This window comes from Podarcis melisellensis (genome assembly GCF_964234715.1).
Source record: "Podarcis melisellensis genome assembly, chromosome: 9".
Classification (NCBI taxonomy): domain Eukaryota; kingdom Metazoa; phylum Chordata; class Lepidosauria; order Squamata; family Lacertidae; genus Podarcis; species Podarcis melisellensis.
In genome coordinates, this window is record NC_138541.1 from 9,433,861 (window position 1) to 9,447,393 (window position 13,533).

The window sequence follows — 13,533 nt, forward strand, 5'->3', positions numbered from 1 at the left end:
TGTTTTAGCAGGCATGCGGCAAAAAAAACAGGACAGTTATGAGGCCCAAGGTGGGCCTGATATACCTGCGAGCTATGTTTGGCTTGGTAGGTCACAGGTTTCAGAGGCAGGTGCCAGCCATACAGGTAATCCAACTCACCTCCTTACAGGTTCACAGAGAGTTTGGAACAGCTGATAAAAAGGAGGCTACTGTAAGGGGGCAAGTTCAGCAGAGTGCTAGGACATAAATCACTTAGTACGAACCACAGACACCTTGTTTTTTTATTGTGCTTCACACAGCAACATGCCATCATATTCCACATCCCTATGTGAGACACTCCAGAAGACAGGCGTATAAGCCCCTGCAAGGAATCAAACAGCCCTGCTAATCACTATCCCGCCCCGATTCACCACGAATAATGAATTCATTCAAGCTCGAGTAGCTAATACAACAAAACACAGGCGTCTTGCAAAAGGCATAGTACAGTACCTGTGACTCAAATCCATCTAGAGTCAGTGGGGCTTAAGCCTCATAGAACTGAACAGGACTTAAGACAGTCACAACATACATAATCTCCATTAATGCAATAGGGCTTAAAAGAAACAACGGAGTTTAGCTGGATCAGGACCAGCATGGTGTGTCCTGCTTGGCAGGGGGGTTGGACTCGATGGCCCTTGTGGTCTCTTCCAACTCTATGATTCTATGATTTATATTACAGATTAAGGGCCAGGCCAAATGTGAAATGCAGCGTAATGGTTCCACCTGCTCTGTGGCTTTTAGCTGTTTCATTTGGTTGATGGAGTATCTTAGTATCTATTGGTTGTTTTTATTTTTTGCTCTGCACCCTGCCCTGGTATCCATAAAGTATATGTATATAAATCTTTTTTTTAATGCATGCATAGATATATCATAGGGCTGGGAGATAGGCCGATATATCGTCCAAAAATGGTTTGAAGTCCATATCATGATATCATTTTAATGTTTGGCCTGTCAATGATATCATAAATCAGGGTGGGTGGGTGTTATGCAAAAACCACAATGCGGGGGAAACCATGAAACCAGCCAATGCCTCTACATAGCTCCATCCTCATTCCAGACATAGTGAAATATCGATATATCGTGATGTTTAGCTGCTGATATATCAACATGTTGGAAGTCAGATATCACCCAGCCCTAGACAACAGACTGTCTGGACAATGCCATACCTGGGAGCAGGTAGGGAAGAAAGTTTGTCTGAGTTCTCCCATTTAAGAAAAAAAAATCCCCACATTCATGGAAAAGTAACTCTATCAGGGAGAAGAATAGGTCACAAACCTTCTCCATAAACTGTGAGGTGGATATTCAACTTGGGAGTAAAACTGAAGAAATCAGGTTGCTCCTACCACAGGGGTGAGGAATGTTTTTCCACCCGGGGGCAAGATTCCCTAATGGGCAACTTACTAGGACTGAATACTAGAGGTGGTTTGGGCAACAGGAGCAAGGAGGAATATAAAATTCAAGCACACATTCCAGTCTGGCAAAGACACGAAAGGAGAGTGCAAATCAAGGTCACTAAGGGATGTGACCTGGGGAAATCAAGTGTGGTTGGCGTGGCCGTGTGACCTGGGGAGAGTCCCAAAGGCCAGACAGAGAGGCCTGGGGGTGTCATGGACTGGTTGGACGCAAAGGAATGGTGGGAGGAGCTAGCTGAGGAACCACCAAGGGAAGAAGGTTCAGAACCCTGGGAGTGGTGGTGGGACAATGACGAGTGGTCAGAGGGAGAAGACCGGGATAAGAAGGTATCAGAAGCTGAAGAGGTAACAGGGCTTGGTGAGCTGGGGGAGTCTGTGGCAGAGAGAAGTCCAGAATCAGAGGCAGAAGGTCTGAGAGGAGAGAGGTCAAGAGGCAGAGATGAGTCTGGCTGGTGAAGAGTCACAGGTGTGACAAGCTGCTATGACAAGCTCCCATCCCTCCTGGTCTCCCAGAACCAAGAGCGGCATGAAAAGGGTGGAGGAGAGGTTGGCTTCACATAGGCACAGTCTCGAATTGCTGGGGGGGCTGTAGAGGAGGGGAATTAGGCATCTTTGGGGAGGCAGACACCTTTCATCTCAGCAACTGCTTCATGGGGGCAAGACCTACCAGTGATGAGTTGCTATGCTCATTAGACCTGACATTCTTGTGCTGATAGTGTCTTTGCTAATAAAGGGTCAACTCCAACTTACACTGTGTGATTTATTGCTGGCTAGCTCCTGACACGAGCACCACATTCAGCCCCTGGCCCTGAGGTTCCTCACCCCTCGTACTACTGCCTCTTCTGCACCAAAGTTGCACATTGCCAGATCTTCAAACACAATTGTAATAAGCAGGCTATGGGGAAACAAATTTCCAAGAAACCATACTAAAAGGAATATTCATAACTCCGAAAATAGCTGTAATCCTTTCCCATAGGACCTGGTTACCAATGAAATCTCCCCAAGAAACTTCAGGCACAGAAGCTTACGAAAGGGCCAAATATGTGCTGAATGGTTTTAAAAGCCCTCTGTACACACACGCTAAATCTCCTATATTGCGCTGCTCACAGAGCCATCAGGCTGAACACTACACCACACAGGAGCGGGGGACGACCTGACCTTATCAATACTGGTTTAGCAGTTTGAATAACCAAATTTACTATGCTGGGACAGGAAGCCTCCAGGAACTTATGAGGAAAGTTTCTTCCCCCAACACCACCATAAAAAGAGATTTCCTGTATTTCTAGTTAGAAGTGGCTTAAAGCGTTGTGAAGAGAAAGTTCCTGCGCCAATCGCGTGCCAGTTTTGCCGTATTTTACGTCAGAGAACAGAAGGAGCATATTGAAAAGGAGCTTTTGCCTCTCCTCTCTCAATTGTACAGTATGAGCTATCAGCAACACGATAATCTCATTAAGCTGAAAACTGAGAAGGTGTAGAGTCTACAGGCCACGGTGCTATGTTCTAACTGTGTTCCTGGATACTGGACTTCCATAAACAAAAACTGGCCGAATGCTGGATAAGCCAATCCATTTCTTTATTTCTGCACACGCTGACATCTGGCTGTCTTAATAGCAACAGATGGTCAGACACAGGAGCTGTTGCTTTAACCAAGCAAACCGTTAATTTCTTGTCAATATTTACACATTCTTTCGAACAATGCAAGCATTAGGAAGCACTTAAAGAGAAATGGAGATGGTAGCAATTACCAAGGCCTGGTGCATCCATTTATCCTCATTAACTCCTCGTTAAATGAACCAGATACTTGATAGGAATATTTATTCCCTACTGAGCAGAACGTTTGGTATTCGGCAGACTTCTTCTCCCTCTTCAAAAGAAAGAAATAATTTTGTCTTCTTAAATTGGCTTTTCGAAGCTGCCTAGCATCAGGTATTACCAGACCCCCGAGGTGTTAACAGATATTAATTTGCACCAGTCGATTCGCAGCAACTAGCCATACTTCCGTTATCGATGAAGCTATTCAAATGTGAAAGCAAGAACTGTTCCTGGGGAATCAGCCTGACTTGCAGCTGTTGCAACAAAACTTTATCCAATTAGGTTCTAGCGCCCTCACTAACAGCCAGGTAAGCTCAAGAACAACATACTTTACAAGCAAATAATGGTCTTAAAGTAAGTTGTCTCACCATGTTCTCTATAAGTTTGACCTGCGCAGCAAAGCCACTAGCTTACCAAAATGCATGTCGAGAATGAAGGCTCTTCACTTCCTCAGCCTCTAATTTTCTCCACTCTGTGTGCCTTCAGCTCTTTTGTTTCTCAGGCATCTGCTGCCTCCACCAACTCGTTTTCCCACTGCTACCTGCTTAGATGTGTGCTTCGTTCACAGCACCCCTGACTTCCAGACCACTTCTTACTCTTTTCCATCTCAGCTCTGCTTGCCAGCTCCACCGCTGAAACAATACAAACTTTCCTGGCCCCAGGTCCTATGTGAGGTTTCCTCCCACCCCAAACCCCTGCCTTTTCCTGTTACTACTTTTTTCCCTCTACCTTTCTCTCAAATTCCTGCTTCTCAGACTACAGTGCTGCTTTTCACCCTCCCTGTTCCTTAAAATTCCTGACCTCTTTGCTTCTAACATCCCAGTCATCCCAACTACCTAATAGCTTCTCCCGGAAGTACCTTCAGTACACCATATGTGAATTTCATTTTTCTCCCATCCAAACTGACCTTTCACTTCCCTCACTGCACTGTTCGTTGTGATTCTGTTGTGAACACCTACACCCGTAAGCAATGAAAACACGACACCAAAGGAGACTGGACAACGGGGAATTAGGGAGTGGGGGGGGGGATAACCAGGTTTATATTCAATAATAGCATGTTAAATCGTACAGGCCCCTTTTCAGATTATGCAAAATCAGCAAGTGGGGATATTCTACTGATAACATTGGATACTTAAATCTTGATATCTGTCGTGCACTAGCAAAAATTAAAAATAATAAATGTCCAAACTTATCAGTTGAATGGAATGCTGACAGGATCTGACAGCAACACGACTTGCAGGGACATTCATTCCCTAGCTGGGTCCTGACCCAGGGGTGTAGGAAGGGGGGGTTCCCCATGTTCCATCATGGAGGGGGTGACAAATTATCAAGGAACAATTACTGCCCTACTATGGCGGATCATAAAAACCTTTTTTTAAAAAAAAATGCTTGCTCCAAAGGTCTTATCTTACTACACTAGGGATTATATAGCTATATATGAAATTTCATGCATATCAGTTAATATATTGACCCTCCTCCACGAAAATAGCTGTTTACTTGGCCATTTTCCTATGTCGTGAAGGCTGAAATTTCAATTCAGTGGAGCACTTACTGTTCCCAACCCTAACCCTGCAGAAAGCCATCTAAGTAGACTTTAATTTGATTTTGACATGTTTTTAGGAGGTAATTTAATTGCTGTTTGATTTTATATCAGTGTTATGCATCTGATGTTAGCCGCCCTGAGTCCAACTTCGGCCGGGGAGGGCAGGATATAAATAAAAGTTTATTATTATTACTTATTATTATTCCTTTGTAAGAGAATATGAAATAATGTAAAACCATTTTTGCCGGCAAAAAAAAAATAAATCAATGGGGGGGTGACTAGAAATTTTCCACACTGGGTACCACCTAACCTTCCTACACCTCTGTCCTGAACATGCGAAACCAAACTGCATCACCCATTATCAAAAGCACATGTAAGCCTAAGCCCTTCTGCAGGGCCAGCCTACAATGGCAATGATATGCTAGGTGTGTTTGTCTCCACCTGAAAGTCTTGCAGCCTCTTCTGCTGTTCTACAGCACTGTGTGGATGCTTTGCAGCCAAAGTTCTACGGCGATACCAATAGTAGCGATGAGAAATAGTGGCTTGACATGTAATAAGCCCTATGTATCCTTGTGATTTCTTAAATACTGAAGGAACAGAACACCCAGCACCCAAAAGGTGGTATTGCTTTCCCATGGTTCACTGCAGGCTATACAGCAGGCTATGTGCATTAAATAATCAAAGAGTCCTGTGGCACCTTAAAGAGGCGTCTGAAAAACTGGGCTTCCGTCCAGGAAAGAGCCTATGACATAATAAATTTGTTAGTGTTTTAGGTATAACACGACTCTGGCTGGTTTTGCTGCAAGAGACAAACATGGCTACTACCCCCTCTGGAAATTTTTACTTAAATAGTTTGCAAATCGGAAGCTGGCCTCAGGCATGTTGCCTCTTCCTCTCCACTCCCCATTATGCGCAGTGCATGTCTCTCTATGCTATATTTGTTCTAGTCCGTTGTCGTGCTGGTGACAGATGTGTATGCTCCAGGGGGAGGGAAACACTGGAGACAGGCAGGGCAAGTGACCGAGGCGGCAGGTGGAGGGGTTGGCTTGCAAAACAAACTTGGGCATCAGCCCCTAATAACATACTTGCAATGGGAAGCCAAAGAAAATTGTGGCGAAAATGGAAAAGGGAGCAGAAATTGTTGCAGTTTGTGTACGGTTGGGAACTCAAATCAGACAAGCACAGACTATTGGTATCCGTTAACATTGTTGCCGTTTTAAAATCTGCAAATGAATGTTATTAATTACTTTCTTTACATTGTTTCAATGTTTCCTTTACGCCGAGATGAATGCAACTTACATAAATAATTACATATGTTATGTAACCTATGTTAAACAGCAGACAACAAGACAAATACAACGGTACCTCGGGTTACAGACGCTTCAGGTTACAGACTCCGCTAACCCAGAAATAGTACCTCGGGTTAAGAACTTTGCTTCAGGATGAGAACAGAAATCATGCTCCGGCGGCGCGGAAGCAGCAGCAGGAGGCTCCATTAGCTAAAGTGGTGCTTCAGGTTAAGAACAGTTTCAGGTTAAGAGCAGACCTCTGGAACGAACTAAGTTCTTAACCAGAGGTACCACTGTAATGTAGTATTTGGTGGAAACTGAACAGCAGCAGAAGAGAAACAGCGCTGGTGGTCATGAATACAGCTTGGAACAGAAACACCTGCTTTCTGTACATGCATAAGCCTCACCCACATGCTCCACCTGCTGCTTTATGGGGAAGAGTGAAATGAATCGGATGTCATCCACACATAAAGGCCTTCATATGGAATGTGTGTTTGAGTGAGGAAGGTACCGTCTTTTTTGCACCATAACACTCACTTATTTCCTCCTAGAAAGTAAGGGGAAATGTCTGTGCGTGTTACGGAGGGAATGCCTACGGGTGGCATGCCTACGGATTTTCCTCCTCTAAAAACTATGTTCGTGTTATGGTCGGGTGCGTGTTATAGAGCGAAAAATACGGTACTCGACTGCTTCTCCCCCAGGGGGCCACCCAGTAAGCAGCGAGAAGAGAGAATGGGCCACATGTACAGCATTCATTGCTCTGCCCCCTGTTAAAAATGTTTCATTAGGTCCCCTCATCCACCCTTCTATTCCAACGCAGTTCACAGGAATTCTGAATGGCCTAGCAAAACACCCATCAAATGCAGATATGAATGGAGGGAAGTTTGTACATTGCAAGAACCCAAAGAGTAAAGTCAAGTGCCTCTGTGGAACCCCAAAGGAGCTCTGCCAATATGTGAGTTGTACAGTACCGTATGAGGGCGGCAGCAGTTCTTCCCACCCCATCCAATATCCTCCCCCTGTGCAGGGCTTTGCTTTTCCACGTTGACTTATATGGGAGAAAGTAAAGCTGGGCACTTGGATAGGGGCCAAATTTTAGGTTCCGTCTCTTGGTCACACTAATAGTGCGACAGATTTCGGGGAGGGGGGGGGCTTTGTGTAGATTAGCCTATATAGCAGAGGAACGCAATCTATATTCAATCAAATTATACCAGGCCACACGAGAACAGGAAAGAGCAAAGTGCAAGATGCCCGATAAGATTATAGATCAAGAGCAGTTGCAAGTATTAATAAGCAAACACAGGTTACTCAAGTTGAATAAGCTGTGCCACAAACTGTACAGTGATGAAAGCAAGAGATGCAAAGCTAAAGGCTTACCTAATCCCTAACACAATTTGAAAAGGAGAAGTTTTCACCCCACTTCCAAGAAACATTATGTGCAATGGAGATTCACTCACATATCCTGTCTCCTAGCGGACACATAACCAGTGAAAAGCGAAGCAAGGAAAGGAGGGGGAGAAGACTGCAAACAAAAGGCAGGCTTATTACAACATTATAGTGATCTAAAGGGGGGTGGGTTGTACAGAGAACAAAAGGATGCTAAGACACCAAGTTTAGCAGGCCAAAAAAAGAGGGAACAGAGAACACCAGGATTAGCAGGAAGTTTATTTCAAGAAAGCAAAGGGAAGGATGTGCAAGAAGTTAATTCTACTATAGTGTGGCCATGCAATATTTCCTCTTAGCACAGTGTAAGATTGTTTGGATATTACATGCCTTATAGAAACACGTCTTTCTAGAAATGGGGAGCCGATGCCACTGCATCCGATTTAATCAACACCAAGTCCTTAAACAATGCTTTTGTGTTTATCCACTGTTGTTCGTTTTCTAAATGAAAACGCAATGCTAGACTGAACTGGGAATGCAATATTAAGCAGGTGAAGAGAGGAGCTGGTGTAGGTTCCATACCACCTTTCAACAAGACTAAGCCACCTGAACTGAAGAAGGCTCAACATTTTGAACAGTGCAGGGAAAACCATGTGAATTTTGTATTTCAGATCCAGGAGGGTACACATACACACACAAATTGAATGCAATAGTTTCTACAGCCATCCAAACTGGCAAAATATGCACACTGCAAAAAAATGTGCTCTTTCTATAGATGCACAGGCCCTGAGACTCAGGCTGGGGCTGATGAAGACTGAGTAAAAGGGGAGAAGCAAAACCCATACAAAAGAAAAACGAGTTGAGAGGCATATCTGTTTTATTATTTATTATTGTTGTTGTGCTGGCCTCTAGGCACTTAACACTCAAGTTTAAAAGCAACATCTATCAAAAATGTAAACAACTGAATCAATATATAAAGCCTTGGCAAGGGGAGTGAGCAGGGAATGACTTATCAGCAATCCAGAGTAGAACTTTTGACTCGGCTGGATCAAACGTCACCCAGGAGAAAAGGAATGTCCTAACCGTGTGCCAAAAAGATGTTAGTGTCAGCACCAGTCAGACGTCACTTGAGGGAGCATTTCACATGCACAGGAGGAGCCACAATCGAAAAGGCCCTGCCTCCGAGCCTTCCAAGCCTCTCTCACAAGGAAGCACACAAAGAAGGTCCTAAGATTGTGCTATTTCTGCACAATCAAACCTCTGAATAAACAAATATATACTAGCTATCACTTTCTTGCAGACAGGTACTACATGAGGGAGTGTCTGGTTTGCATGAGTTATTTCTAGAAGTGGGCCATGAAAACCTCTCTGTTTCTCATCCCACCAAGGTTACTAGGATGCACTTTAAAAATCAGAACTGGAGAACAGTTGTTTTGCGTTAAGAGCGAGATCAGCCCTTGGCAAGATCATCATCACCTTTCTTACTTGACAGATCAGGCTGCAATTAAACACTGGTACAAAAAAGCATTTAGTGTCGCCTTTTCCCTACACCTTGAGCTGTCTGGGGGTGATGGAAACTGAAAGCTCCAAACATCTGAAGAAGGTTGGAGAAGACTGGTTCAGAGCATCAGAAATGACGCAGTGGAATGTGTCTTTTTTCTCCTGCACATTTCTCCACAAGATGCATGGGCAAGATTCACACACTATTGTATTTCACCACATAATCATCGCCACCACATAATTGTCACACTCTGTTTTCTCAGTCCCAAAATTGGGTTAATTACCTTTCATCGCATAATCACGCTAGTATAATTCCATTTGTCTCACTACCTTAATGGAGCAGCAATGTATTCACCAGTAGCCTATGGATACGCATTTATCTCTTGCGCATTGCCAGTATACCACATTTCCGTAGGCACAAAGGGAGCGGGCAAGCAAAGCTGCCATAGGCAAGGCACGACTTGCATCTTCCCACGACAGCTAAACTGTACAGTGATACGTTAACATGCAAAGACTGTTTAGTAATTATAATTTTTTGCTTCACATAATGGTCGCACCCTGCATTTTTGCAAAAATATGCAAAAAAATGGCATAAAATGTGGAGAGTGTGTGGGGAATTACAGTACCTCCCTAGGCAACTCTCTTGCCTAGCACCATGGCCTGACCTAGTGCCCCCCCATTTCTTTGCCCGGCCAATACCAGTGTCAACACAGCACACTTCTGTCCCTTCAAGAGGGACTGAGCTTGGTGCCCAGTGCTTACAGACCACAAACATGTGTCTAACCCTTCTGCTCTTTCCTCTGTTTAAGCCCAAACCTTGCAAATTCCCAACAGAAACCTTGATGTGCCACAGTGGTGAAAACTGGAGGAAATGGGCAGGGAAGAAGGTAATTACTACAGGCAGGGCAGAGTTCCAGAAATACATTTTATCCATGCTTTTCGCTGAGTGGAGCCTTTAAAATAAGCATTAGCCTGGTTGAAACAGGAGAGAATGAATTGCGCACACAGGAGAGTGATCGGACTGGCAGAGGAGGGATAGAGAAATCCGTCCTTCTGCACGCAGTATAAAAATGCTTTATTTTCTTCATTTTGTATGCCTATCGCCAGCAGGCTAGGGGGTGGGTGGAATTATAAGCTAGTTATGTTTGCGGACTTGATTTACAAGGCTCTACTAGCAGCAATAGATGGTGGTAGTTCTGGCAAATAAGTACGCCGGTCGATAGCTAAGTCGCTACCAGCTCTTAAAGCGCCTCTTCCCAAAGCCTCAAATATATATCCCCATCTCACAAAGCAAAAACCTCCAAGCCCACTGCCCAATTTTCCTCCCTCATCGCTTCCCACTGCCTCCTTCCTCAGCTGCTCCACATGGGAGTAACACAACTCCATCCAACTTGCCATTGATATCCCCAAACCATAGAAGTCAAAGCCATGGGTTACGCACAGTTGTGTGTTTTGAATGCGGACCCTGCTGCAACCTTGGTGGGAAGGCTGTTTAGCCTTCCCCCCACCCCTTAAGCCATTTCTGTGCACACTCCATAAGTGGATTTCCCCCTACAAATGAAAAAGACCAAAGTCCTCAACTTTCTCCCCGCGCCATGGAAAAAAGCAGCTGGGAGAGGTGATTTTGAAGGGGTAAATGGCAGGAGGGAAAAGATTTAAATGGTTTCTTCTGCCTGCTACTGTCCCATTCAAGACAGCAGTATCCAGAGGCTGCTTTTCATGTTTGTTTGTTTTTTAAATAACAATTTGCACAGGCAAGGGGACACACAACTCTTTGAAACATGTAACTCGCTCCTCAACTTTCAGTACGCAGTCAACCTGGGCTTATAAACAATGCCTTCAACCCCAAAACCTCATCTCCAAATATTCCCTTGGCATATCTGTGCCCCCCGACCTCCACAACTTGCTAGTTTAGATTTTTAATTCTGTGGCGGAAAAGGACTTCCATTTTGCTTACGAGACAGTAAGGGATGGGGCTATAAAATAAATATGCCCCATTCCTTCGCTGCCCCAAAGCCCTCTGCTCCACCCCAGCTGTGCTCAGATTCCAACACCGATAGTTGACTCCCTTTGCAGTCCCTCTGACCTGACTCCTACTATTTCCCACATCTAGTGTTCCTATATCACAAGAGACCTCTATCAAAAACACACTCCATCTGCTGGCCACCTGAAGCAGGGAAAAAACTCTAATCCTCCCACAGATCCCCATTGGTTGTCTTGATATAAACCTCAATGCTACTCTATCACTCTCTTCCACTATGCAAATTATATCTCCCAGCTTCCTTCCCACAAGAGCGAGAAATAATTCCCTTTCCCTGTCTCAGCCAATCCTGATTGTCTAGCTCACCCTAAACATATCCCTCTGGGCAAACTATCCTTGCATATCCAGCAACTCACTCTCTCTCTTGCCTCCAAGCAAGCAGCCCTTGAAACCCAAACTCCAGCATTGCTTTCCAAACTACTTCCCTTGCCAATCTTTCTCCACCAGCCCACACCCCCAAACACCTAGCCTCTCTTCGGTAACCCTACAACTTATATCCCAAACCACTAAGCCCTGCTACTCTCTTTGTGGACAACCAGCGCTGAAATTCTCCCTGACACTTATCACCCCTACCTTGCAGTCCATCGATAGATAATTTTATGCAGTCCCTAAACAACTCCTGCGGTTCTCTGCATTCCCACTACTTTGCCCAGACCTCTCAGGTCAGGTTTGGCTCCCTGCAGAGTTTCATTTTAGCCAGAACTCACCAAACCTTAGCTATGTGCATACATGGCTTTCCATGCCCAGGTTCAGGCTCACAAGAGAGTTTGTCGGAGCATGTGCAAAGTGCTTGCCTTTCTCAACTAAGTAACCATGATCACACCTGATTGTAAGCAAGAAGAGCGGGTCAATATGCACAACTTTCGGGCAAGTCTGAACGCACAACACCCCTTCCAGAACCTTATGTCAGAACTTAAGCTATCGCCCCTCCTGCCCAAACAAAAACCCCTCATACCTCTAAATCTTGCACTTTTAATCAACTACCCCCATTGTGGTCACTTCCCAATATATGGAAGTTAGATGTGACGTGGGGGGTGCACTTTGCACATGCTCTGCAGCATACATTTTTACAGTCCTTCCTATGTTCCCATTTCCACCACCACCAATATCATTCTACAAAAAAATTGTCTGCCGTCTTATCCCCACTTTGTGCCTGTCAATTATTTAAACCTTGTCAGCAGACCCGAGCAAAAAGCTTTGCTTTATTTTAATCCAGGCTATAAATAAATAAGTACAAGGAAATGTTTTTTTTAAATTACTTTTCTTCTCCAAGTCTAGCAAACTGTGAAGAAGTCCTGTCCCGAGCAAAGTACTTTTTTCTGGGGGGGGGGGGTTTCAAGAGTATGCAGTACCTTCTCCCCCCCCCAAAAAAAAAATGTTAAAAGTGTGGCACTTGCTACAACAACTTCATGATGTCTATCAGCACCTTAAAAAAAAAAAAAGCACTCCCCCAAACTATTTTCATGTAGTCCTTAGAATGGATTTGGGGGAGCCCTGCTTCCAAAATCGCCTCCCTTCCAAGCACGAATCTCGCTCCCAGCCTTAGCCTACCTGGCGGGGCGGTTGTGAGAACGCGAGAAGAAACGCGTCAGGTGGGAGCAGGTGAGCTGTTTGCGGGAAGGAAAGCGAGCGGGAACGAGAGGGCGGCCACTCCCCTCCTCGGCCCACCCCCGTCGCCTTCCTTACCTCCGGGGGTCCCCTTTGCGTCTCTCCTCCATCGCGGCGGCCAATCAGGACTGCCGGAGCAGCAGCAGCAGCAGCAGCAGAAGCCTTCGAGGCGAGCCGGGAGCTGCGCGCGCCCCGCGTCGTCCTCCTCGGGAGTCCTTCCCTCCTCACACGCCGGAGAGCGGCGAGCGGCTTCGGCGCAGCCCCAGAAGCTCCGGCAGCGCCACCCAGCGCAGCCCGGCGCCGGAGAAGGGAAGGGAAAGAAAGAAAAAGTCGCCTCAACTTGGACGCGGAGCCCAGTCAGTCAGTCAGTCCGCGTGTCCGTCCCCTCCAGGAAGGAGAAAGGCAGCGCGTGGGTCTCCGCTCCCTCAGCGGCTCCCTGGAAGGCGGGCGCGTCGTGCCCCCTTGCCTGCCTGCCCGCTCGCCTCGCCTCACGTCAGGGGGCGAGCCGGGGAGCGCGCGCGCCGAGGCAGCCCCTCAGGAGAAGCGCTCCTCCGAGGCGGCGGGAAGAAGCGAGCGAGCGCGCGGGAGAGAGGCGGGGACGACGGGGAGAGAGAGGAGAGCCGGCAGCCTCCAAGCGCTGGGAGCTTCCTCGCTTCGCCCGTCCAAGATTTAAAGCCGTGACTCGGGCGCCTGGGCGCCGCCTCCTTCTCTCTCCTCCTCCTCCTCCTCCAGCCGGATCCCATTCCCTTGCCAGCCCTGGTGCGCTCTCGCCGCCGGGAAGCGTCACGGGGGCCCCGGCCAGCCGGAGGAGGAGGAGCCACGCCGCCTCAGCTCGGGAGAGCGAACCTCCGGCCGCGTTAGATCTCCCCCCTCAGAGTGCTTTCGAAGCAGCTCCCAGGAGGATTTTTACAGTATTTTTTCCCCCC

The 13,533-nt window shown here is 46.4% G+C and overlaps 1 protein-coding gene across 3 annotated transcripts in view; it reads right to left on the bottom strand.

Moving 5' to 3' along the window:
* The window catches only part of SLC4A4 (solute carrier family 4 member 4), a 187,948-nt gene extending 175,105 nt beyond the window's left edge, over nt 1–12,843 (bottom strand). Inside the window, exon 1 of one of the 3 annotated variants that reach the window (XM_081924839.1) lies at nt 12,686–12,843. In XM_081924839.1, coding sequence (XP_081780965.1) covers nt 12,686–12,717 — 32 coding nt within the window. In that variant the 5' untranslated portion in view covers nt 12,718–12,843. The remainder of the gene's footprint in view (nt 1–12,685) is intronic. The other 2 variants (XM_081924837.1, XM_081924840.1) reach the window with 2 other exon arrangements.
* Nucleotides 12,844–13,533: the final 690 nt, after the last annotated feature.